Source organism: Callospermophilus lateralis, chromosome 8 (genome assembly GCF_048772815.1).
Source record: "Callospermophilus lateralis isolate mCalLat2 chromosome 8, mCalLat2.hap1, whole genome shotgun sequence".
Taxonomy (NCBI): Eukaryota; Metazoa; Chordata; class Mammalia; order Rodentia; family Sciuridae; genus Callospermophilus; species Callospermophilus lateralis.
In genome coordinates, this window is record NC_135312.1 from 120,845,198 (window position 1) to 120,870,735 (window position 25,538).

Here is a 25,538-nt window from a genome sequence, read left to right on the forward strand (position 1 = left end):
TCTAGAACTAGAAACAATTTCTGCCCAGTCTCTTCCTCCTAGCGCTTGGTTTAAAGAACCTTCCTTTTAAATATTTTCATGCATAGACTATTACTTATTTAGTCAGACGATGTTTATATTTTTCATCTCTTTCCAAGTACATTGATAGGAGTGCCTGGCTGCAATCACAGGCTTGCGGAAGCATTGATGTGCTAAGGTGTCAGATTACAGCACTGAAGCCCGCACACCGGAAAGTGGGGACATATTCACATTTTCTTATCTTACTCAAGAGCTAGGTGTATTAAAATTAAAGCAAAGCAAATGATCACTGTAGTAGGTATGGGGCAGACAAAATGTAGGTGAACAGCAAACGAATATGAAAGTAATAAGAAACTGCCTTAAAATTGGAAACATTACAATAAAAGTAGAGGCTGTTCCTAGGATACCTGAATTAAAAAAAAAAAAGAGAGAGAGGAATAACAGCTACAGAACACAGAACTTTGTGGCACTAACTGGGTTCCTTTTGCTTTGTGAAGCCACTACTCTACAAAAGAATTTTAAAGGTTGGGTCTAGTCACATTTTGTGTTTATTTGGTATTTGATAAGACCTGAGTGTTACAAGCTGTTCTTCCCCAAATGACAATTACCATGTTCTGTTCTAAATTCATCCACTAATAGCTTTTGCTTTCAAGTTATCATCTATTTTCACTGACATTTGAGAACCTTGTTTACAAATGATGATCCCGGGGTGGAATCAAATGCTTTTATTTATTTTTTTAATTTTAAAAAATTACAGCAGTTAGAAACACCCCAGTTGTTATGGGTTAGTGAACTTGTTTTGCTCTATTGAGAAAAGTATGAAAATTGGCATTTTTAAAATATGTTTCTCGAAGCTTAAACACAATTTTCTTTTTTTTTTTTTAAAGAATATAGGAATGGTTTTTTTTTTCAAAGAGAGAGAGAGAGAGAATTTTAAATATTTATTTCATTTTAGTTTTCGGCGGACACAACATCTTTGTATGTGGTGCTGAGGATCGAACCCGGGCCGCACGCATGCCAGGCGAGCATGCTACCGCTTGAGTCACATCCCCAGCCCCTTAGACACAATTTTCAAAAGTTATTTTTACTTGTATTTTGCTTCTCATACAGTCAAATATTCAGCTTTGTTTTTCATGGTTTTTGGTATTTTCCAAAACATCATAATGAATTTGTTCCTCAAAGAAGAAGAAGCAGCAACAGCAAGACAGCCTAATCTAAATCAATTCTATGTTGTTTCAAAGTTATCATGGAAACTAACCACAGATGTTGAACACCTAATGTGTGCAGGCACTTTGTAGAACAGCTTCTCTGATCCTCACAACAGCTCAATAGAGCACATCATGTTGTTATCATACTTATGGATGAGGAAGCTGAGTTCCATAATGTGTCCATGATTGTGATCACATGGCTAGTAAGTGGCAGAGCCAGAATTTGAACGTGGATCCATTTGACTCAAGAATTTGTGCTTTTGACCAGATTTGCAAATAGCTGTGTCAAGAGTACAGAATGCTTCTGTGTCTCACTGTGCACACTCTCTTCATTGTTTGTTTGTTTTTTTTAATTTTTTTTTAAATTTTTTAACTACATGACAACAGTGGAAAGCATTATAATTCCTATTACACATATAGGCACAATTTTTCATATCTCTGTATATAAAGTATGTTCCTGCCAATTTATGCCTTTATACATGTACTTTGTTGCTTTTTTTTTGCATTACAGTTTTTTTTTACATCTTCATACATGTATTTTGTATAATGATGAGGGTCTCCTTCCACCATCCATGCTATTCCCCTTCTCCCTCCCTTTCCCTCCCACCCCTCTTCCCTATCTAGAGATAATCTTCCTCCCTTGCTCTCCCTCCCAACCCCATTTTGAGTCACCCCCCTTATATCAGAGAAGACATTCGGCATTTGTTTGGGGGGTTGGCTAACTTGACTTAGCATAATCTTCATTGTTTCTTATTCAGAGAGTCCAATCTGTAACAGATTCTGCCCAGTTTCCTTGTGCAGTATTTGAGGAGCATGGATTGTAGGAGTAGAAGCTCAGAGTCAAAAACAGAGCCCTGCACTCTGAATCTGGGCTTGGCTGGCCTGGACACTAACCAGGGCGGACCTGGTCAAGTCACTTCATCATCCTGAAACTGTCTGATTATAAAATGAGACTAATATTTACCCTGTCTGTAATATGATTGTAAAATAAAGATCAATAAATAAAAAAATAAAGAGCACATGAAACAATTTAGAAAAAGACACAAAAGTAAATACAACCTATTATTTTGACTCAAGATTTCAGAATCCCAGGATTACATCCATGCAGAATCAAGATGGTCTCAAACTGTCAATATTTTTAAAAAACAGTAGAATTTCTGGTATTTTTTATTTGTCATATTTTTTTCTGTATTTATCAGAATATCCAAACTAGTATCAATGATGTCATTTTCAAGAGAGAGAAGACAAAGAGTAAACATATGAAAGTACGCATTTCTCCTAGGGTTATGCATCAGTGTGTCCCTGGCATGCCCAATAAGCATCATCTGTAGTGAATCCAATTATAATTGTAGCTGTAGGTCTTTTTAGCATTAATCCAATGGTGGTAGCAGGAGGAAGAGTCTTTTCTTTCTCTTCTTTCTACCTTTCTAGTCACCATATCATGAAAAAAAAATCCTATAGTCATCATATTTAATAAAAATAACAGTACCAATCTGATCATTAGAATTCACAGTCCCAAGCAGTAAATAGACCTGAGAACTGTTTTATATGGGACTTTCCCTGTCGCTATGGGCTGGACTTGCAATATGGAAGGAGAGCTGAGGCCAGTTTCACCCTTTCCGTGGTCATGTTCCCCTAGTGAACTAGCAAGGGGTGGCCGCAGAGAGAGCAAGAGAAAGAGCAAAGGAATGAGGGGAACAGCATAGCTGGTGTGAGGAGTGCTGTTGCCTCCCAATATCAGAGCCTCCTGGGTGACCGCTGTTCAAGGGGGCTTTTACTTTTTTGGCGCTTCATGGGTTCCTTGAAGATTCCTGCCTCCTTGCCTATAGCTCCTTGTCACTTACTGCTCTGTGGTTCATGGAAACTGACAGTCAGATCCCAGCATCCTTCCTGCTGAGAAACCTTGGCCTCCCTGTCTGGCCCCACTGGGTGGTGACCCACCTTGATCCACCTGCATGCTCCTTGTCCCACCCCTGTGCCGCTGAATTACACCAGTGCAGCCCCTCACTCTCTCTCCCCGGTCAAGGCCACTTCAGCTCTCTAGAGAATGAGTCGTTCACTCCGGTCTCCCCCTACAGTTCTGGAACTGGTTAGTAAAGCTTTCCTCAGTGAACTTTTCATATGATGCTCTATCCCCGGGTCCTTTGGTTTCGGACACCTCTCCATGGGCCCATCAGTGGAAACTGAGTTACAGAGAGACCCATTTCAACGTCATTTTAGAAGTGAGGATTTGCTGCCACTGCTCCCCAGCTGAGAAAGAACTGCCCTTTCTTCCAACCCATAGTGCACCCCAAATAAAGGGGCCAGGTTGACCTTCCACAAAGATGCGTGGTGTGGACAAGAAGAAATCACAGCCTTCAATCCTTGTCTGCTGCCTCTAGGGCAGTTTTCAAACATGTAAGTATCTGAGTTCAAGGCCCCCTGCCAGGTCCTGAAAGTGATAAGTCAACAGAATGTGAGCGCTGCCTTCAGGGAACTCCAGAACAATGTGTGAGCACGTGGATGCCTCCCAATGCAAAGAAGCAGACAGCAGAGAAGAGGAAGAAGTGGGGAAGGAGAGGAGGAGACAGGAAGAGAACAGGGAGGCAGGAAGAAAGGATGAAGGTCATACAACCTGCACTTAAAGCTGTCAAGCTGTGGTTCTTTGGAGCCCTGGTGCAATAAGTTGCTTTAAGAAAAGACACTAGCTCCCTGCACATCCAGCAGGGATAATAGGACTTAGGATGATCCCCTTGATGTTCTCTAGAAACCCAAAGAATCTTAGTCTCTCTTTCAAAAAATAAAATGTTTTGAAACCCATGGCTTTGGTAGCAAAATACATACCCTGATCATTAATTTTACCAAATACTGCCACTGAATTCCCCATCACGCCTGTCAACTACAGGAGGAAATAAACTGACAAACCAGCCTTTCCACCTACACTGGGCTTGGATTTCTTTGGAGAAAGAGTACTACATTGTGGATGAAGACTCCGTGTTTTTAAGAGTGACCCTCCGGCGCAGAGGCTACCTTGAAGGAACATCCTTTGTCAGTAAGTTACTTGGGATTGGCTGTTGGCAAACAGTCAGGGAAGGATGAAATGCAGGCTTAAAAATAATTAGAAGAGAATAGATTGAAAGAGGATCAATAACCATCTTGGGGGAACCCCTAGCAAACTATATGTAAAAATTGTTCACTGTGAACTACAGGCTCAGATAATATCAATTTTTTTTACCCTTTTCAATTTTCCTCTTTCTGGCAGTGTATGTTCCCGCCCCCCCCCCCCCATCTCTCTTTTTGTTCCTTTTGGTTCCTGGGATTGAACCCAGGGGCACTTAACCACTGAGCCACATCCCCAGCCCTTTTTATCTTTTGAGACAGGGTCTCACTAAGTTGCTTAGGGCCTTGCTAAATTGCTGAGGCTAGTCTCGAATTTGCAATCCTCCTACCTCAGCCTCCCCAGCCACTGGGATTACAGGTATGTGCAACCACACCCAGCTACATTCTCTTTTATAACTCAGTAGGATTCCAGGAAAATTAAGACATTGCCTAGCCATCTCACAATCCCCAAGTCACTCAATTTCTTTTAACATATCTTTAAGCATATAAAGCATTATTATGTTTAGCTCTAGCTATTTCTTTGAAGAATTGTTAATAGTACGAGATGCATTACTGTTGTTTGTTTTATTTCGTATGATTATGTTTAATTATTTTAGCCCTGCTATAAGATTATAACTTCTATGAGGCTGTACAGTATTGAAACTTTTTGTTTTACAAGGACCTAGTACAGAAAAATATCTTTTTAGCCATACACACACACACACACACACACACACATATATAATGTCATGCCTGCATAATTAATTTAATTACCATCATTAATAATTAATAATAATCATTCTAATAATGCATTATATTTTGTAGCATCTTTACCTGCCAGAACTTTCAGAAATCATTTGCCTTCAGTTTCATATTAAGGAGGCAAAGAGGGGTGTGTTGCCTTCATTTTACAAATGAGCATTCTGGGCCTCCCAGACAAGCAGAACTCAATCCAGCCAACATATCAAAACTGTTGGAGAGAAGCCAGGAGGAAGTAAGCTAAAAGAAAATGGGCTCCAAGGGTCATCCTCAGGCCCACGGCTTCTGTACTAGGACTGTTCTCTTAGAAAGAGGTCCGCCCCAGCCTCAGGCCAAGTCCCAGGTTTCTTCACAGACTCTTGGTGGAACTGCTACCCAGAACTTCAGCTCAGATCTGCCTCTTCCAAAGCTGTTTGTCTCAAGGTCTTCTTGTGAGTGCGGGTTAATATCATCCTATCTCAGTAAAGGAAAAAAAAAAAAGTTGATAGAACCATTTGAACGTTTGCAAACTAACTAAAGCCCTCAGAAGAACTTCCAGTCTGGCTAACCCAGCACCTCTGCCAGGCTCTGTCCCCTTGCCCTGCACATGGATCTTTGTTGCACTAACCACCCCCAGGCATGTTTAATGGGTCTGTCTTCCCAGTAAATTTCCAGCTCCATATGGTCAAGAACTCCATTTTAATTATGTCCCTTCCCCCACAATGTAGGGCTTATGACTGTCACCCAGCATTTGCTGTGGCACGAGCTATAGTCAACCTTCTGTTCTTGACAGTACTGCCTAGAACCACATCCACACCACAGATGTGAACCTCCAAAGCATCTCACTCAGATGCTCCTGGAAGTCCTCCTAAGAGTCCCATCCCACCCCAGGCCAGGGCTAGTAGCAAAGCACAGAATCTAGATGAAAAAAAGAAATAACCATGGAGTTTGGCTTCCTGTGTTGCCACTTACTCTTTTTTGCAATGATCCAAAGAGCTTTCAGTTTCTTTATGTGTCGATTACCCACAATAAGATATGTGATATAATATGTGCATAATGCATGATAATAATTCTAAATACATCTAGCATGGTTCCTGACTGTTAATCTGGTAGCTACAGTTTATTGAGCACAATAATAATACTATTATTATTCTATGGCATTATTATTCTTGGCATTGTCAAACAGAATTGGAACCACCTGGTCATCTGCTTATCTCCCCATATCTAAATAACATCTAGAGTAGTGGCTGTGCCTAATTCTGGGTGACATCCTCAGCCCCGTGCACACAGCCAGTGCTCAACAACTATATTAAGTAAACAACCACATGCCTGCTTCATTCCTGTAGCAACGCCAATTGCTCTACATAAGCTTCAGCTGAGGACATCAACCATCTTCATTATTGTCTCCACTTTCGACATGTGGCCAAAAGAGATTCTTCCCAAACTGGACATTTACTCTTGGTTACCAGACTATATGATTACACACTTCCTTTAGCAGTTTTGCAAAGACAATACTAGCTGTCCTGCCTTAGAAATTATTTTCACACTTTACACCTTTGGATATCTTTTTCCAGGTTTTGGATTATTAGAGAATCAGACAAAGGGCTGTTAATCTCACTTTGTCATTTTTCACCATAGCTAGTATCAACTCATGTTTGACTTCACACATTCAAATAAATGCAGACCCTAAACCTGACAATGATACTTAAAGTATTCCTGCTTCATTAAAACTTCACTAGGATATTAAAATTAAAATAAAACAATGCTACAATGCTGTTCAAACCTTCTGTACTGAGGGAAGTATTTATTCAGTCTCAATGGGGTAGCACCTTTCATCTTCGTATCTAATATTGGACATTTTAACATAATTTTGTTGTTGTTTAGTCTCTTTGGGTACTCATTAGTTCCTATTTCTTAATTCAGAATATATATTTTAATTGAGTTCCAACTATGTGCCAGGTTCTGTCCCAGGAATTCATAAGTGAATAAAACCACCAAAGATCCCCACCTCCATAGTGCTCAATTTAAATATCTTCTATTTAGACTATGAGCTTCTATTTAGACTGTGAGCTTTCTGGCAGATAGGGTGGTATCTTATTCATCTCCGAATCCCCAGCACCCAAAAGAGTTGGTCACATCAGAGGCCCTACTATACAGAAGCTGAAATAAATAAGCTCATCACTGTGTTCTTTCTGTTACTCCTTCCTCCCGCTTTCCCCTCAATTTGGTTCACTTGTGCTTACTTAAATCCTTTTAGCCAAGAAGCATCATTTATAAGTGTCTTTTGGAGCATTAAAAGAAGCCATATCTGGTGTTCTGTGCCTGTAGTCCCCGCAATTTGGGAGGCTGAGGCAGAAGGTTTGCAAGTTCAAGGCCAGCCTAGGCAACTTAGTGAGACCTTGTCTCATAATAAAAATTTGTAAAGAGCTGGGGATTGTAGCTCACTGGTGGAGCACTTGCCTATTATGAAGGAGGGCCTGAGCTCAATGCCAAGTACCACGAAAGGAAAAAAGAACAAAAAGAAGCAATGTTTGTGTTATCTACTTTCATTAACAATAGAAACCACTTTGAAGGGAGAATATTCCTTCAGTCCCTTGACTTTATATTTATGGTTTCGTGATTCTTATTCAGGCATTGGAACCAAAGATGAAACTGCAAAGAAAGATAAAGATTTTAAAGGAAAGACCAATCAACAGGTGCAGTTCAACCCAGGACAGACTACAGCCACATGGAAGGTGAGAATTATACCCGACAATGAGTACGAGGCCTCAGAAACTTTCCAGATCGTTCTATCAGAGCCCAACATGGCTGCACTGGAGTTTCCAGAAATGGCAACAGTTGAAATTGTGGACCCTGAAGACGGTATGTGACGTTGATGGATGTGTTCTACTAGTCAGTCTGGGTTTGTGGGTCCATGTACCGCCTTCATGTCTTCCTCAGTCTGTTATTCAGTGGATGCATTCATACTCATTTATGATTTAATGTGAGGTGAATCCCTTCAAGGAAGTGATTGCTTTCAGGAATTTTTTTCTTTTTTTGGACCAGAAATTGAATTCAGGGGTAATTAACCACTGAGCCATGCCCATAGCCCTTTTTTGTATTTTATTTAGAGACAGGGTCTCACTGAGTTGCTTAGGGCCTCACTAAGTTGCTGAGGCTGGCTTTGAACTCACAATCCTCCTTGCCTCAGCCTCCTGAGCCACTGGGATTACAGGCATGCACCACTGCTCCCAGCAGGATTTTTTTAAAAGAATGTAGAAGATGAAAATAGAATCTTTGCCAGGACTCTTTTTACATAGAGTCTTTGCTGCAAGCTTCCAGCATAGCACTGGTTTGGAGCAGCCCTGGCCCGAGAGGGTTAGTCCACAGGGCTTATTCCAGGCCTCTTTTCCACAGGCTCATTTTTTCCCTGCAGCCTCTGCAGTCCACTCAGCAGCTCAAGTGGAGACTTAGATCTCCATTGTCCTCGATGTGGCTGCTGGGTACCTGTCAACCCATCAATTTTTACATGTGTTCCACACAGTTCTGTTAAAATTGTGCATCATATTCTTGAATTCATCAGCCAATTTTATATTTTCATTCATTCAGCTAATATCCAGAGAAATTAAACACCAAACAAACAAAAAACCTCTAACTAGTAATCACACTATTTGCTGTCCCATTTTGGCCAAGAAGATGATTCCCTAAAGGGGGCTTTTAATATTCATCTTTGAAGTAATACTGAGACATATTTATTATCATACTAGCCAAAAAAAAAAAAAAAAATCTAAGTGCACCTGGAAGTGCAGAACTTACAACCAGGAAGCTGGCCTTGTGTTCCACAGGGCTCTGGGAGAAATTCCCTGTATTAACATGCTCCTAACCACATCAGCGAATGTTAGCATAATAGAATGTCTACTTCACAGGGGTGGAAAACTTCCCAGAGCAAATAATTCTAGGAACCATTTCAATCCTCCTCAGTCTTGAAAAATCCTAATTCACATGAGCATATTAAGGATTCTGAGATACTCTCTTGCAAACAAATCTGTTTAATTTTGTCTAACCTGGTTTCCCCAAACTGCACTATGGATGTTTTGTTGTTGTTTTGTTTTGTCCTCTCCAAGGAATATTCTTTAAATTCTCTGAGTTCTACTTTAATGGAAACACAATTTGAAAAAAAAAAAAACAAAAACATCATTCTCTATGCATGCACTTAGGCCAACACCAAAGAAAACACAGCCCCCACCACCCTGTGAACAAGTGTCGGGTTGGTGTTGTTTGTGACGATGCTTAGAAACATGAATCAATTATGAGCCAAATATAAGACAGATGGGGAAAGAAAGGATGTGGAGCATTCACCATGGCCCAAAGTATTAAGGTTCATGGAGGAGACAGGGTTTGAGGCGAGGCTTGAAAAGCAAGGTGGGTTTTGATTACCACAGTGGGTAGGAGTGGGTTTTCCAGATTGGAAAAGCAGAATGTGCCTGAAGAACTCAGTCCTCTGCCCATCGGTTTTGTCACATGACATCATAACTTTAACTTGGTTGAGCTCCTTCATGATGCCAACTTTTGAAATTGAGAGATGTAGAGGAAGTGGGCCGTGTCAGGGGGTATTAAACGGAGGAAAGAAAATCACAACTGGCTTTTCTCCCCCTGTAACTCAAGACCTGTGTTCTCCTAAAAGCTGATAGCAGTACTGTTAAAACTAATTTGGGGAAGAAAGTAAAGAGGAAAAAAATGTAATACATGATAAGTAGATAATTTATCCCTGAATTCTAGATTAGTATTATTTCCAAAAGAAGGAAGGATGATCTCCTACAACATTTTTCCTTCTTGCTCACATTGCCAGGGGGAAAAAAATCTAGCTACATACTTGATATGGGGAAAAGACCTGAGGCAATTAAATGTGGTATGATCCAGATACCTACTTCAGTTCTCCACTGGACACTGTGGATCCAACCTTCTTTAAGTTCTTGTTTTTTAAAACAAACAGAAATTTTTAATGTTTTTTAGTTGTAGATGGACACAATAACTTTATTTATTTATTATTTACTTTTTAATGTGGTGCTGAGGATCAAACCCAGTGCCTCACCCAGGCACGGCAAGCATTCTACCACTGAGCTACAGCCCCAGCCCACAAACAGATATTTTTAATTGCACAGTGCATGCTTAATGAATGCCTTGGAACCATTAAAAATCCCAGAGAAGAATAGTGTAATCATTCTATCAGGGAGACATGACCAATACTCATATTGATATTTCATGACAGTTTTAATGGTATGTCAAGGTATGTGTACACACACAGCCCCACACACAATGCACAATTCAGTGAATTATTTTAAAAATTGAGGACAAGACCTGTAACTTATTTTTCTCTGCATACTAAGTGGCCCATACAGTGTCTTATCCACAGTATTTGTTCAATAAATGTTAAAGAAGTTATTTACAGAATACTGCAAAAAGGTATTTTTCTTCCTTAATGAATTAGATTACCTGATTGTTAAAAACATATTTTTAAGTGAGCCATAAAAGTAAAGCAAAGGCAACAATATTAGATCTCTATTTAAGAGATCTAAAATTTTACTTGAAAATAAATAAGAATTGCAGCAGGATTTTCCTTTCATTTTAAAAGGCCTCTGAAAAACATTTTTAGCAAAAAAAATATTTTTAGCCTTTTAGAAGGAGTCCTGTATTCCAATTTCACTGCTGTTCTAGGGGAATAATACTTCCTACTCTCACAATATTTAATATTGTTGATCATGTTGGAAAATGCAGGGGTCAAAGACTATGTGTATTTCTGCTCAGATGTGTTAAAATATTATCAACCCAATTTAAACCCTGTTGAAATATCTTCTGTCATCTTTTCTAGAATCAACAGTCTATATTCCTGAGGCAGAATATAAAATACAGGAGAGCACTGGGGAGCTTCTTATTCCCGTGAGAAGGTCTGGAGATGCAAGCCAGGAACTAAGGGTCATTTGCTCAACTCATCAAGGTAGGAGGCTCCATGGGGATCTTGGAGGCAGGAAGTAGGTTATTAGAATGAGTCTGTGGTGGCCCTGGAGTTGTGCAGGTGGCGATGAAGCAGAGGGCAAGGCGCCCGACCCCTGGGCCACTCGTCATCTAGGGCTGCGGCTAACCTCTCTTGCTGACCCAGCACAGGAGTCCTGGCTGCTCTGAGCTGGTCTCAGATGAATTGTCTTTCAAAATTGGGATGAAAACAACTTTTTCTACTATCTCACAAAATTTTGTGAGAATGAAATGAGACGCTGTATATGAAAACTGTTTACATATGATGGTGAAAATGTAAGTAAGAATAATTTGTATTTATAATAGTCTGAATTGCCTGTGGGCAACACTGTAAAAGAGTCTTCATATACTATTCAGTCTCTTCTCTTCCCTTCCTATTTTACATCTACAAATGCATGCTTACAACCTTGGGACCAGGTGTCCTCCCATCCCAAAATAAGCTTCCATTCTTTCTGACTTCTATATAGTCAGAATTTAGCCACCAATACCCTAGTCCCTTAACCTCTTAGTCTCTAACTTATTAGTAACTGCAATAAAGAAAAATTGTGGAAATAAACGAATACCACCCAAATGAGAACAAGAAAGGTGTTTTAGTCTACTTTTTCCCTGCTGTGATTAAAAGATCTGACCAGAATAATTTTAGGGAAGGAAAAGTTTATTTAGGGGCTCACGGTTTCGGAGGTTTCAATTCATGGACAGCTGGCTCCATTCCTCTGGGCTCAAGGTGAGGCTGAACATCATGGAGCAAGAGTGTGGCAGAGGCAAATGGCTCAGATGATGATCAGGAAGCAGAAAGAGAGGCGCCACTCACCAGATACAAATATATACCCCAAAGCCACACCCCAATGACCCAGCTCCTCCAGCCACACCCCACCTGCCTCCAGTTAGCACTCAGGTGATTAATCTCATCAGGTGATTAATTCACTGATTAGGTTAAGGATCTCTCATAACCCAATTATTTCTTCTCTAAATCTTCTTGCACTGTCTCACATGTGAGCTTTTGGGGGACACCTCACATCTAAACCATAAAAAAAAAAGGACTATTTATTCAGAGCTTGCTAGAGCAAGATGAGTCAGTCACTGTCACTTGCATTTGGCAGAGACTCAAAGGCACAAGAATGAGAAGTTTTTATAGCAGAAAAAATAGAGGGTATCAGGCAAGCCCTGCCTGGCAGCTGTGACGCAGGGGAAGGCAGGCTAAGAAGCAGCAGGGCTTCCTCCATGGTTTGTAAGAACATACCTGGATTTCTTCTGTTAGGCCTGTTACGAGAGGAACAAAAATCATGGAGACAGACAGTTATTAGGGCCTGACTATTTGGGGCTGATGGCTATCAACTGTGGCTTGGCTTCTGGGATCATTGCTGCAGACTGTGTGTGGGTGTCTGCCTTTATCAACAGTATAGCTCTTGTCTGCTCATATATTCAGTCTCGAGATTGATGCTCTTACTTACTGAAAAAGCAATATTGGAGAAATAATTCTTGTAGCTCTTCTTTCTCCCCCACACTTTTTTTTTAATACTAACCCGCCGTGTCATGGTCTGAAAGTACTAATGAGGGATATTTCCATCAAGTAGCAAGTACAGATTATGTCTGGGCAGACAGAAACTTTAGTGGTAGGGCCTTGGGAGCCTATCAAAGCTGAGCAAAAAAAAGAAAAAAACAAGAAACAAAAATCTTTGTTTCCTTTTTCAATTACCTATAGCCATGTGTGGTAGCTGTGCATTATTAATAACATGCAAAGCATGAGCTTGCTCTCCATTCAATCATTAATACAGCTCAAGCGTATTTTATTCATGACATAATTGTTAAACATTTATTTAACAAGATTTCCAAAGAGGCTTAAATCACCAAATTGTACTTCCATCCTCTGAGAGGGTGAAGTACCTACCCACAGGCTGGAGGTAAAGACAATGTCACAGTGACAGGCAATATGAGAAGATTCACAATTATCAGTCTCTCATAATTCCACAAAACGTGTCAGGGTACTACCATACACACAATGGTTCGTTCTCCAGGAAGGGCCCCGACCCTGTTAAATCCTTGGTTTTTCACTGCAAGTTTGACCTGGGGAATCCCAGGTCAAAGCTCAGGTGTCAGACAACGTGAGTTGGGTGCCTGCTGTGCTCAGAGTTTCCTGGGAATGCCACCTTCGCCCCTGGAGACCTGTTGGCAAGTTGGGTCCCACAGAGGAATCCCATGAGAAGCTAAATGTGGGTGTGGCCCTGCCATGTGGTCAGGGGATGGGAGGAGGAAGCCACTGCCCAAGTGGACACCAGCAGTTCAGCAATCTCCTGTGATCCACCAAATAGGCTGTTTACCACCTCATTTCTCCCATTCACATCTGGGAGACCCTCTGGTTGTAGATAGAGACTATGTCATGGTGTCAAGCTGCCCAGCTTGAAGCCCAAAGAGAAGAAAGTGTTTTCTGCAAGAGCAGGGTGCATTCTCCCTGGGATCCCTGGGCAGCCAGCTGGGGAAGGAAGGAGCCCACAAGGAGTACTTCACCCCACCTCACTTCCCTCTTCTTCACTTTTCAATTCCCAAATGGAGTAAAATCAGGTTAAAACTGAGAATTGCTAAAATGTACATGATGCTGGTAGTACATGGACTTTTTCTCTGAGTCATTCTACGAAGGAGATGGGAAGCAGGTTATTCAGAGAGAGAGTTCCAAGCATATCCAGGCAAAAAACATGCCCTCTTCTGCCTTTTGAAAAAAAAAAAAACATGGGATATGTTGATTTATTTGGTTATGAGTGTGCTTTTAGATAACAGAAGTCATGCCTTGCATCTCATAGGGTACTGGGGAACCATTTTCTTTTTTCTGAAGTACAAACAATGTCATTTAAAAGTTCCATTTCTGTAGGTCTGCTGGAGATAAACTCAGTTTTCAATTTATCACAATACAACTTTATCTCAACCCCATCTTTGAAGCTTCTAGGATGGTAGTAATCTTCTCCCAGTGTTTTGAACTCATTACTCCACTCTGTTCTGGCTTCCAATGTTGCTGTTAAGTGTTGTCCAGGGGCTGGGGCTATAGCTCAGTTGGTAGAGTGCTTTCCTAGCATGCACAAGGCCCTGGGTTCAATCCCTAGCACCTACACACACACACACACACACACACACACACACACACACAACAAAGAAGTAGTCCTTAGTCTAAAAGTCATCTTTGTAGCAAGGACTTTTTAAAATGTTTAAGATCTTCTCACCTGTATGTGATCAAAAGCTGTGGAAGTTCTGTGGGGCTTCTCTTGAAGAAGTTTTTTTCTGAGAAGGATGTGATTGCTTCTTCCAGAATCGACAGGGCAACACTCAGAAACCCTCCTGCAGCCCCAGGTCCCCAGGAATCATCAACCACTCCACAACAGCTCCTTGAGATATCCACATGAGGCCCAGGCACCCCCTGCTATGCTGGTGTCCCACTTGCTCAAGGGAGGAGACCAGTTTACCATTGAGAGACCCTGCTCTAGATTATCAGGCTCAGGTTTTGGGACATTGGGTTTTTTTGTTTTTGCTGTTGGCTCCAGGTGATTTTCCTTGCTTCCTGGGAATACAGAAAAGCCAGTATAATTATTTCTAGTTGTTTTGTTGTGTGAGAGCATTGCAGGGTACTCACTGGCCAAAGGCGGGGAACAGAAGTCACAGAGCATCCTCTGGATGGAAGCCCCCATGCTGTGCAGCCCGCCTCCCCCAGCTGCCCTCCTCACCTCTTATTCCTCCGCTTCCCTCCAATCACAAAAGAATTTTATCTCCACTCTGGGGATTTTTTAATTTGCTACTGATAAAATAGAAATTTTTAAAACTTAAATAAATGCCAGTACTCTGTGTTCTTGACCATAGAATGTAACTGATGAAATGGTTTCCCAAAATAAATTTTCAAGACTCCTAGGAGAAAGGGGTCATATATTGACAAAGAGATTTAATCATTTTATTTAATTTTATAAAGGCATTATTGACTACTATGTGAGCCTAGTGTATATCTGCTTTGAGTATTTATCTTGAGGAGCTAAGCACGCTGCTTCTGACAGGCATCTTTTTTTATGTCACCTGCTTGATGACTAGGCACAGTAAGAACGTATATTCTCCAACATAAAGTCCTCCTGTGTAAACATCTCTTTTAAAAAATGTTCCAAATGATTACTATTAATTATAGGTTGTAAGACTTAAGACCTTTATTTCCTGTGTGTATGTGTGTGTGTGTGTGTGTGCGTGTGTGTCCTGGAGTGACTCACCCCACCTGCCTTCCTTTGTTGCTGGCACTTGTCCCCATTCCCTTCTAGTGGGAAAGTGCCTACCTCTGTCACTTAGCCATAATGCTCACCTTTGCCATCCCAAGAACCAGCCTCTCCTGGCTGAGGAGCTCAGAGAACTCTTGGAGGCAGAGGTTTTGGGGGGAGATAGAAAGAATAAGGTTTCAAGGCCCCAGAACCACATTGAAAATTAGCCAACCTACCACCCAGTGAGAGTCCCCTTGAGCCAGACATTAATCACAGTTTCTGCTCCGGCCCTAGTAAACAGGTTTTATTTTCTTCAGTTCTCCATATTAAAACTTTTTATATGTTCCCACACTAATAAAACAATCAATAGGTGACTTTCTGATTCTTCTAAAATCTGGTTTGGTTTTTTTAAAATCGTTCTGAAACATTTTGTAAGTCAGTGCCCCTTTGAACAAAGCCTCTGATGTCATTTTGGAGACTACTTTTTAGCAAGCTGTCCTCCTCCCATGCAGCATATAGCCATAGATACCAGCTCGTATTCATGTTTAGGAGACATCAGGCACTGACAGTGTCTTGCATTTGCCCACATACCATACCACAAACAAGAAAGGTCCTTACAAGACCAGAGTATCCTTTCCAGAATCTTCCTGCCATATTCCCATTGCTTTTTATTAAGGAAAAGTTATGGTGGGAAATATTTATACTTTTCAAATATCACTTATCTAAAATATTGCCCTAAGTCATTTCAATTACTGTGGCTGATTTTCACTCTTTTAGCTCTAAAACTGGGTTGCTGTTCATAATACAGAAATGCACTAAATCCCAGAAATCCCACTCCTGAGTCCTTACTACAAAGAAATGAAATCATATACCCACTCCAAGACCAATGCTAGAATATTCATAGTGGCGCTGTTCCAAACAGCTAAGAATGAGGAAGAACCCATTATCAGCTCGTAGATGGGTCAACAAACTGTAGGAAGAGGAGTCCCCAGTAAAAGAGAAGGAAGTCATGATGCATGAGTGAGTCTCAAAGTGAGGTGCTAAATGAAAGAATCTGGCCACAAAAGACTAACACAGAAGTACTGTGTGTTCCACTTGTGTGACATTCTCGTAAAGGGAAATAAATCTTAGGGCTAGGGTTGTGGCTTAGCAGTAGAGGGCTCTCCTAGCACATGCGAAGCGCTGGGTTCGATCCTCAGCACCGCATAACAATAAATAAAATAAAGGCATTGTGTCCAAATACAGCTAAAAAAAAATTTTTTTTAAAAAATGATAAATAAATAAATAAACCTAGGGTGACACAAAGCAGATCTGTGGTTTTTGAGGGCTGGGAGGCCCGGAGGGAGATGGACTATAGAGGCTACAAGTCAACTTTTATGGGTAGATAAAAATGTCCCACATTATTATTTTGGTGGTGATCTTATGTACTTATCAAAACTCATCAAGGGGGCTGGGGTTGTAGGTCCGTGGGAGAGCACTTGCCTAGCACATGTGTCGTACTGGGTTCAATCCTCAGCAGTTCATAAAAATAAAGAAAGAAAGACACTGTGTCCATTTACAACTTGTAAATGGTGTATTGACATTGATGAATCTTAATATAAGTAAGTTGTTATAGTAAAACTTAAAGTGGACCTAAATTGAAATCCCCCAATCAGTCCTGCATGCCTAGTAAACTAACAAGTAGCTTTGTGGCTATGTTATGGTGTCATACAAGGAACTCTAGTCAGAGTGAAAAATTAGATTATGTTCCTAGTCCTCACAGCTATGTCTTGACAGTGTAGGGGCAGAAGAAATTCTGTACCATTATCATGCTATGGATTTTCTAGTTTTATTTCTCTGCCCTTTAGTTTTCCCATCTATAACATGAGAGATTTGAGCTGAGCCAGCTCTGACAGCCTACGATCCTTCAGTTCATTTAGCCCTTAATCTAAACCAACCATACTCAATACACCCTATTGAAAGAGCAGTAAATCTGGATCATGCCAAAATACCAGAGTCTATTCTGAAAGCTTTCTAATCACAACTTTAATATTGGTGACTGGAAGAGATGCATGCCTTGTAATTCAGAGAGCTATCATCTGGAAATTGTTTGAGGAACCAATAAGGAATCCCCATTTGGAATTCTCCTCACCTTCCCTGCTCCTTCTGACATTCCTGTAGGGTCTGCCATAGGCATGATTCCGTCCATGGCCTTATCTTTCTCTGACTACGTCTCACTACCAGAAGACCACACCAGCATCCTCCTCTTTGACAAAGATGAGACGGAGAAGAGCTGCCGGGTTCTCATCATCGATGACTCCCTCTATGAAGAGGAAGAATCCTTCAGCGTTTCACTGAGCCTGCCTGTGGGAGGGCAGCTGGGATCCAAATTCCCCACCACCAAGGTAATCATCCTGGCTGATGCTGAGGATGGTAAGTCCGTTTCCCGCTTCCCTACTCTTGGCCGTAGCTGCCTCCTGCTCATATATTCTTTCAACAGTTAAAAGGCAAATCTAACTTTATTTTATCTTTTAAAGGAATGTTTGATGTTCTTCTTTCTCCAAAAGTGGTATCTTTTCAAATAGACAGACATCACCAATATCTACAGCAAATTAGCAACACGGGAAGATTAAATACTTGTGTATGACTTTATTTTTAAGAGGAAAAAAAAAAAAGAGTGAATACAGGCCAAGAAGGTGACCCAAGACGTGGAAGGAAGCCAAGAAGTGGACCTGAGTCAAGAATCTATGTTCCCAACCAAGACAGCCCCACAAAGGACCTCAGTTGAGCAGCATGGAGATCCTCTCTGACAACAGTGCATGAGAGTCTTCAAATGGCACAGGGGTTATTTGTGCTATGTTTTAGGAGCTCCATGTGTAGGCATCTGGACCCCCTCTTCCCAGGGCTCTCTGGCAGGAAGTTTGGCTCCTGTCCCTGGGGAGCCCAGCTGAAATTCAGCCAGAGAAGAGAGGAGCTCCTCATTCTTCAACTCCAGCCCTTCCCTCCCTGATGTGATGAGAAGTATCAAGTCCAGTATTGTCACCCTAGGTTTCCATTGTTATTTCTATAGGGGGCAGTTTTGAAAGTAAATGGTACTCAAGATGGCCAAGATGAGACTCTTTTATGATTTATCTCAGATTAGTGGCTTCATCTCTTAACCAAGCCTCTGCCTGGATTTGAGAGGTTGTGGGGTACTGTGCTCAGATCTAGGCAGGATTAAACCAGCCTGCTACCAGAGATCCAAAACTAATGTGAGTGCTTTTCCTATAGTCCCACACCTCCCATAAAACTGAGAGCTATGCCCAGAGAAACAGTCTGGGTAGAGTTTAAACAGGGTATATACTCTCAAAATGGGTATGACAAATTTATCATGTACTATAAGACAATTCCTGCTTGATTTTTTTTTAAAACAACCATAGAACAGAGGTAAATATGAGTGAGGTTAAAAATAATTTTTTGTTTGCTGTTTAGTCTGCCAATCCATGACCTGTCAAGGTCAGAGGTCCAAAACTCCATTTTGACAGCCAGCCTAAAGACAAGATACAGGCCCCTAGGAGATGGATGTGTGAGGACAAATGCCAAATTATAAATTACAGTGAATAACCAAAGTCAAAGAGAACTAAAAACCAGAGTCCTTCATTCTCTATTTAAAGAAGGCTCTACCTGGATAACCACTGTGTAAACAGATGATTGAGGTGTGAGATATTAGCAGTGCTATCCGACCAAAACAGCCATCTCTGCTGGGACAAATAGCTGCCCAGTGTCCAAGATTTGTTAGTAAAAATAAACATATAGCAATACAGAATAATGTACTATTATAATTTTGTAATGGTAGTGGGTAAATCATTTCTAAGTCTAGAATAAAGATTAAGAGACTGAAATATTAAAAGTAATTACAACTAGAAATACAATAATGAATATAATTTTCATAGACATAAATTGTGACATCCATTCCATAAAGTATGGGGAAAAGTCAAAGTGTAGAGTTTTTGCATGCAATTGAAATTAAATTGTTACCAGCTTAAGACAAACTGTGATAATCATAAAATATCTTATGCAAATCTCATGGTAACCATAAAAATACTACCTATAGAAGTTAAGAGAGAGAAAGAGAAAGGAATCAAAGCATACCCATGCAAAAAAAAAAAAAAAAAAAAAAAAAGGAATACATTAAAAGACAAAACGAAGGAAAAAAGAACAAGAAGACAAATAGAAAACAATTAATGACAGGCAGGGGACAGGGTATAGCTCAGCGGTAGTGCACTCACCTAGGATTCTGAAGCCCCAAGTTCAATTCCCAGCACAACAGCAGCAACAAAATCTGTTAGGACAATATTACATTTTTTCCTATCAATAATTACTTTAAATGCAAATGGATTAAATTCCTTAATTAGAAGACAGTGGCTGGCTGGTGTGGTGGCTCACACCTATAATCCCAGAAGCTCGGGAGGCTGAGGCAGGAGGATGGCAAGTTCAAAGCCAGCCTCAGGGTGAGGCCCTAAGCAACACAGTGAGACCCTGTCTGTAAATAAAACACAAAACAGGGCTGGGGATGTGGCTGGCTCAGTGGTCGAGTGCCCCTGAATTCAATCCCCAGTACGCCCCTCCTGCCCCCCCCCAAAAAAAATAAAACAGTGACTGAAAGACTCACATAGCCTGAAAGTAATGGAAGGCAACAGATATTCCATACAAAAGGTAATGAAAAAAAATGGCAGTGGAGGCTGTACTTAAATAAGGCAAAATTAAAACCCCTTAGTTAGAAACTGACCCAACAGACAAAAAGGGCATTATGTGATGATAAAAGGATCATTTCACCAGGTAGTTATAATAATTATATATGCACTCACCATCAGAGAACATTGAAAGAACTGAAAGGGAAAATAGCCACACAATAGTAGTGGGAGACATCAACACTCTACTGTCAATAAAGAGGAAACAACCAGAGAGAAACCAACAGGGAACCCAAGCAACACTACAGACCAAATGGACCAAGCATTCCACCCAACAGCAGTAACAGTGAAACCCACGCAGAATATTCTCCCGGAAAGAGTAGATTCAGTTAAAGAGTAGACATCACAAGTTTTAGCAAATTTTAGGAGGTTGAAAACATGCCAAATATCTTTTCCCACTACAGAGGAAAGAAAATAGAAATCAAAACCAGAAAGAAAATTGGAACCTGGTGCAGGGGTGCACACCTTTAATTCCAGCAACTCTGGAGGCTGAGGCAGGAGGATCATGGGTTCAAAGCCCATGATTAGCAGCTTAGCAAGGAGCTGAGTAACTTAGCAAGACCCTGTCTCTGAATAAAAAATAAAAAGGACTAAGAATGGGGCTCATTCATTAAGCTTACCTAGGTTCAATCCCTTATACCAAAAATAAAAAAATAAAATTGGAAAATTCATAAACATGTGGAAATTTAAAAGTTCACTTTTGAAAACCCCAATGGAGCAAAGAAAAAAAAATCAAATAGAAATTGAAAAATACTTTGAAACAAATGGGAGCAAAATACAACATACTGAAACTTAGAGGATATAGCAAAAGCAATGCCAGGAGGGAAGTTTACAGCCAAAAATACTTGCCACTAAAAAAGAAGAAAGATCCAAACTACTTTGCATCTCAAAGAATGAGAAAAAAAGAGAAAAAACTAAGCTGAAAGTTTACAAAATGATAGAAACAAAGATCAAGCAGAAACAAATGTAATTGAAAGGAGAAAAACAATAGAAAAAAATTAATGAAAAAATTGATTCTTTGAAAAGATAAAAAAGTGGACTGGGGATGTGGCTCAAGTGGTAGCATGTTCGCCTGGTGTGTGTGCAGCCCGGGTTCAATCCTCAGCACCACATACAAAGATGTTGTGTCCGCCAAAAACTAAAAAATAAATATTAAAAAAAAATTCTCTCTCTCTCTCTCTCTCTCTCTCTCTCTCTCTCTCTCTCTCTTTAAAAAAAAGAAAAGATAAAAAAGTGACAACCCCTTATCTAGACTAAGATAAAAAGAGAAAACTCAAACACATAAATCAAAAATGAAAGAGTAGCTGTTATAGCTGATGCCATGGAAATAAATATCATAGGATACTATGACACCAACAAATTAATTATAGTTCAATAAACTGGGTAACCTAGAAGAAATGGATAAATTCCTAGAAACATAATAACACACCAAGACCAAATTATGAAAAAATAGAGTGTCTAAGCAGACCTTTAACTAGTAAGAGACTGAATCATTAATTACGCTTCCTAACAAGGAAAAGTCCAGAACCACAGAGCTTCACTGATAAATTCTACCAAACATTTAAAGAATTACTGTCAATGCTTCTCAAACTCTTCCAAAAAATTCAAAAGGATGGAACATTTCCAAATTCATTTATGAAGCCAGCAATACCCTGATTACAAAGCCAAAGACACTGCAAGAGAAAACAACTAGAACAAATATCCCTGATAAACATAGATGCTAACATTATCAACAAAATGCTAACAAGCTGAATTCAACAGCCAAGAAGGACCAGTCACTATGTCCAAGTGGAATTGATCCCTGGAATGCAAGGATGGTTCAACACTGAAAATCAATTAAGAGGATACACCTCATTTGACTGTCTCAATAGATGCAAAAACAAAAGTTCATTGTATAAAATTCAGCACTAATTCATGATTAAAAAAATCCTCAGCAAATAATAGAGGGAAATTACCTCAATGTGGAAAAAGAGCATATATGAAATGCCCACAGCTAATATCCTATTCAACAGTGAAAAACTGAAAGATTTTCCTGTAAGATCAGGAAGAAGACAAGGGTGCAACCCCTCTAATTCTATTCAAGATCATCCTGGAAGTCCTAAGCAGAGAAATTAGGCAATAAAATAAATAAATAAAAGTAATCCAAATTAGAAATAAAGAAAAATTGTCCCTGGATCTTCTATAGAGAAAACTCTAAACAAACAAAACAAAAGAAGAAAGAGGAGGTAAAAAGAGAATAGGAAAGGTTATTAGGACTAATAAATGTAAAGTTGCAGTCTACCTATTAATATATAAAAACCAATAGTATTGCTTTAGCCAACAGTGAATTATCTAAAAAGGGAATTAGAAAAACAATTCTTTAACATGAATAAATACTTGGGAATAAGTTTAACTTAGGAATTGAAAGACTAGCACATAGAAAATTACAGTCATGAAAGAAATTTTTACAAAGATAAAAACAGGACTGGATATGGCTCAGAAAGAGATTCCAGGCTAATTAAAATGCCCAAACTGCTGGATATTGTGGCACATGCTTGTAATCCCAGTGACTTAGGAGGCTGAGGCAGGAGAATTGCATGTTCAAGGCCAGCCTCAACAACTTAGTGATACCCTGTCTCAAAATTTAAAAATAAAAAATAAATAAAATGCCCATACTAAGGCAATCTACAGATTCCATGCATCCCTGTCAAAATCTCAATGGTGTTTTTAACATAAATAGAAAAAAACAATTATAAAATTCATGGATCCACAAAAGTCCACAAATGGCCAAAACAATTGAGAAAGAAGAGCAAAACTATCATGCTTTCTGATTTCAAAATGCTTCACAAAGCCACAGTAGTCAAACAGTATAGTACTGGCATAAAAACAGACAGTGTTGATCAAGTGGGCCTTTGAGCAAAGTGTCTCCCTATTTTCACTGGGCTCTACAATTCACACCATGCGACTGACCGTGTCCTAAGGTGCATCTTGATTCTTTTGCTGCTGATCGCCACTGTCCACTCGCACACTGCTATCTTCCTGAATGTGCGTGCTGTATTTGACACCAGGGCTGCTCATTCTTTCCAAAATTCTCTGCTCTCTACTGTCTTAGTTTCTCTGCTTCCCTACATTGCTCCCCACCCACCCAATCATGTCTCCAATTATTTTTTGTTTGCTTATTTGTGTCTATTTCTTGTCTGGAGGGCTCCTGTCTATTAACCTAGCTCCCTAAGGGTTGATGCCCCCCACCATGATTCTCTTTTTATTCATTCCCATTGGATGATCATACTTTCCTGTATGAAATTTCGCCCTCACCCTTTGAGCTTAGCCCTCCCAGATTTCATCGCCAGCCTTAGCTAGATTCTTGAATTCTAGATTGACACATGATAGTGTTTCTGCTATCCATTTAGAGCTTCCATAGGCAACTGAGACTCCACATCTGCAACTGAACTCATCATCTTTCCTTCTCTATTCCCACTCAACATCATTTCTCCTCCTTTATTCTCAACTGAGTTCCTACGGTGCCTCCCTTGCCCACCTTCCTCACTTTAAGCTTGCAGGGCATCCTATACCCAATCACTGGGTGCTGCTCAAGTCACTTCTGCCACTCTCCTCTCCCACTCCATCCTAATACTGCTTAGTTCAAACTTGGGGGTGCTCAATAGATGTTTGTTGAACTGAACTAAAAGAAAGATTGAGGGTGTTGTGCCACATGCCTGTAATCCTGTGGCTCGAGAGGCTGAGACAGGAGGATTGCAAGTTCAAAGTCGGCCTCAGCAACCATGAGGTGCTAAGCAACTCAGTGAGACCCTGTCTCTAAATAAAATATAAAATAGGGCTGGGGATGTGGCTCAGGTCAAGTGTTCCTGAGTTCAATCCCTGGTACAAAAAAAAAAAAAAGAAAAAAGAAAGAAAGATTGAATTTGACTTCACCTCAAACAGTATGTTAAAGATCCAAAATTCATATGCATTTTCTTTCTTTTCTAAGAATCCAGAACCTGTCCCAATAAGTAGCTCTAGAATTTTTCCAAAGACTAAGTTTACCAGTCTATTTCTAGAATCTGTATTCTAGATGAGGAACTGAAAAAGCATTTTGGCTTCCACCTTGTGATACTCATTCTGTTTGTGGTGGTTTCTCAAAGTTGACAGAGTGTTTATGTCACCTCTTCTACAAGCCTTGGCATTAAATTTCTGTGACTATGGACACTAAACTCCTTTTAAAGCATAGCCATGTGTCTTTTGAGACCTTCACTTTGCACCTTGTCATATTGCTTTTCCCTGTTTCTCTTTTTTAAAATATTCTCTTTTCAGTGAGATATACCTCTGGCTGTACAGGTGTAGAATTCATTGAACACAGGTGTGATGTTCAGACTTTCAATCAGACTTTCCTAATTGCCTGTCCTGAGGAATCATTGCTAGTGTCTCAGATAAGGACTATCTGAAAACCGTGCTAGGAACTGTTTTCTCCAATCTGACAAATCTCCTAATACAAATTAACATGGGGCATCTCAGAGGAGCTTAATGATTTTTTTCCATGTGACAATATCCTCCTCTCACATATTATATTCTATTATTCAGAGAGGCTTGAGGGCTGGGAATGTGGCTCCATGGTACAGCACTTGCCCAGCATATGTGAAACCCTAGTACCACAAAAATAAGGAGGTGGAGATGAATTCTTACTTCTGCCCCCTTTAAACAGTGTCATAAGTGATCCAAATTTTTTCTTATCTTTCTTGCTCCTTGCCCTTCCTCACAACCACACAGTATAATTTCTCTGTCAAAAGCAGGTTACACTGGGTCTGTAGCTCACTTGGTAGAGCACTTGCCTAGCATGTGTGAGGCACTGAATTCTATTCTCAGCACCACATATAAATAAATGAATAAAATAAAGGTCCATCAACATCTAAAAAATTTTTTTTTCAAAAGCAGGTTACTTTGTCCAAATTTTAAAACAACTTTGTAATAAATTTAAAATATTTTATAAATTAGTTAAAATTATCTATTCTCCAGTGAATTCTTGAATGTTGAGAATATGCTGGCCACCGTGTCACTAAGAATACAGGGATGTGGGATGTGGCCCCTGAACTTGGGAAGTCCATAGGCCTTAATAAGAACACAAAACACCACGATAGAATGTAGCTTCAACAGTTTCCTTTTCCAAGAGTTGCTAAATCAAGAAAGGAGACTAATTGGGACGTCATGCATGCCACCTGCAAAAAAAAAAAAAAAAAAAAAAATGTCATGTGCATGGAGAACAGGTGGAGTCTGGCTCTGCCTGAAACATCACTGTGTGGGAGATAAATAGTTAGCTGCTGTCACAAATGAGCAAACAAAAGGGACTGCATTGGGATTAAGCAGTATTCCTAGAATTTATCAAGGCAAAGGAAGCAGGAAGGTGCCATCAATCAGATGTGAGCTGCACATGAAAGAGAGCAGCAAGCTTGGGCTTATCTTAAGTCTTGGCCAAAAGTGCCATCTAGAGGGCTGAATGGTCCTCAGCAGAGGTGGTGCCAAACGCACAGGAGTTGAGAAAGGATTAAATAACCAGTCAGAATATTGACATTTCATCTGTGTCTAGAGAC

At 40.1% G+C, this 25,538-nt stretch overlaps 1 protein-coding gene across 1 annotated transcript in view; it reads left to right on the forward strand.

Annotated features, from left to right (window-relative positions):
* Frem3 (FRAS1 related extracellular matrix 3) overlaps positions 1–25,538 on the forward strand; it is a 71,534-nt gene that overhangs the window by 42,154 nt on the left and 3,842 nt on the right. The window contains exons 3-6 of the mRNA XM_076865228.2: positions 4,111–4,257; positions 7,674–7,904; positions 10,891–11,016; positions 17,429–17,680. Coding sequence (XP_076721343.2) covers positions 4,111–4,257; positions 7,674–7,904; positions 10,891–11,016; positions 17,429–17,680 — 756 coding nt within the window. The remainder of the gene's footprint in view (positions 1–4,110; positions 4,258–7,673; positions 7,905–10,890; positions 11,017–17,428; positions 17,681–25,538) is intronic.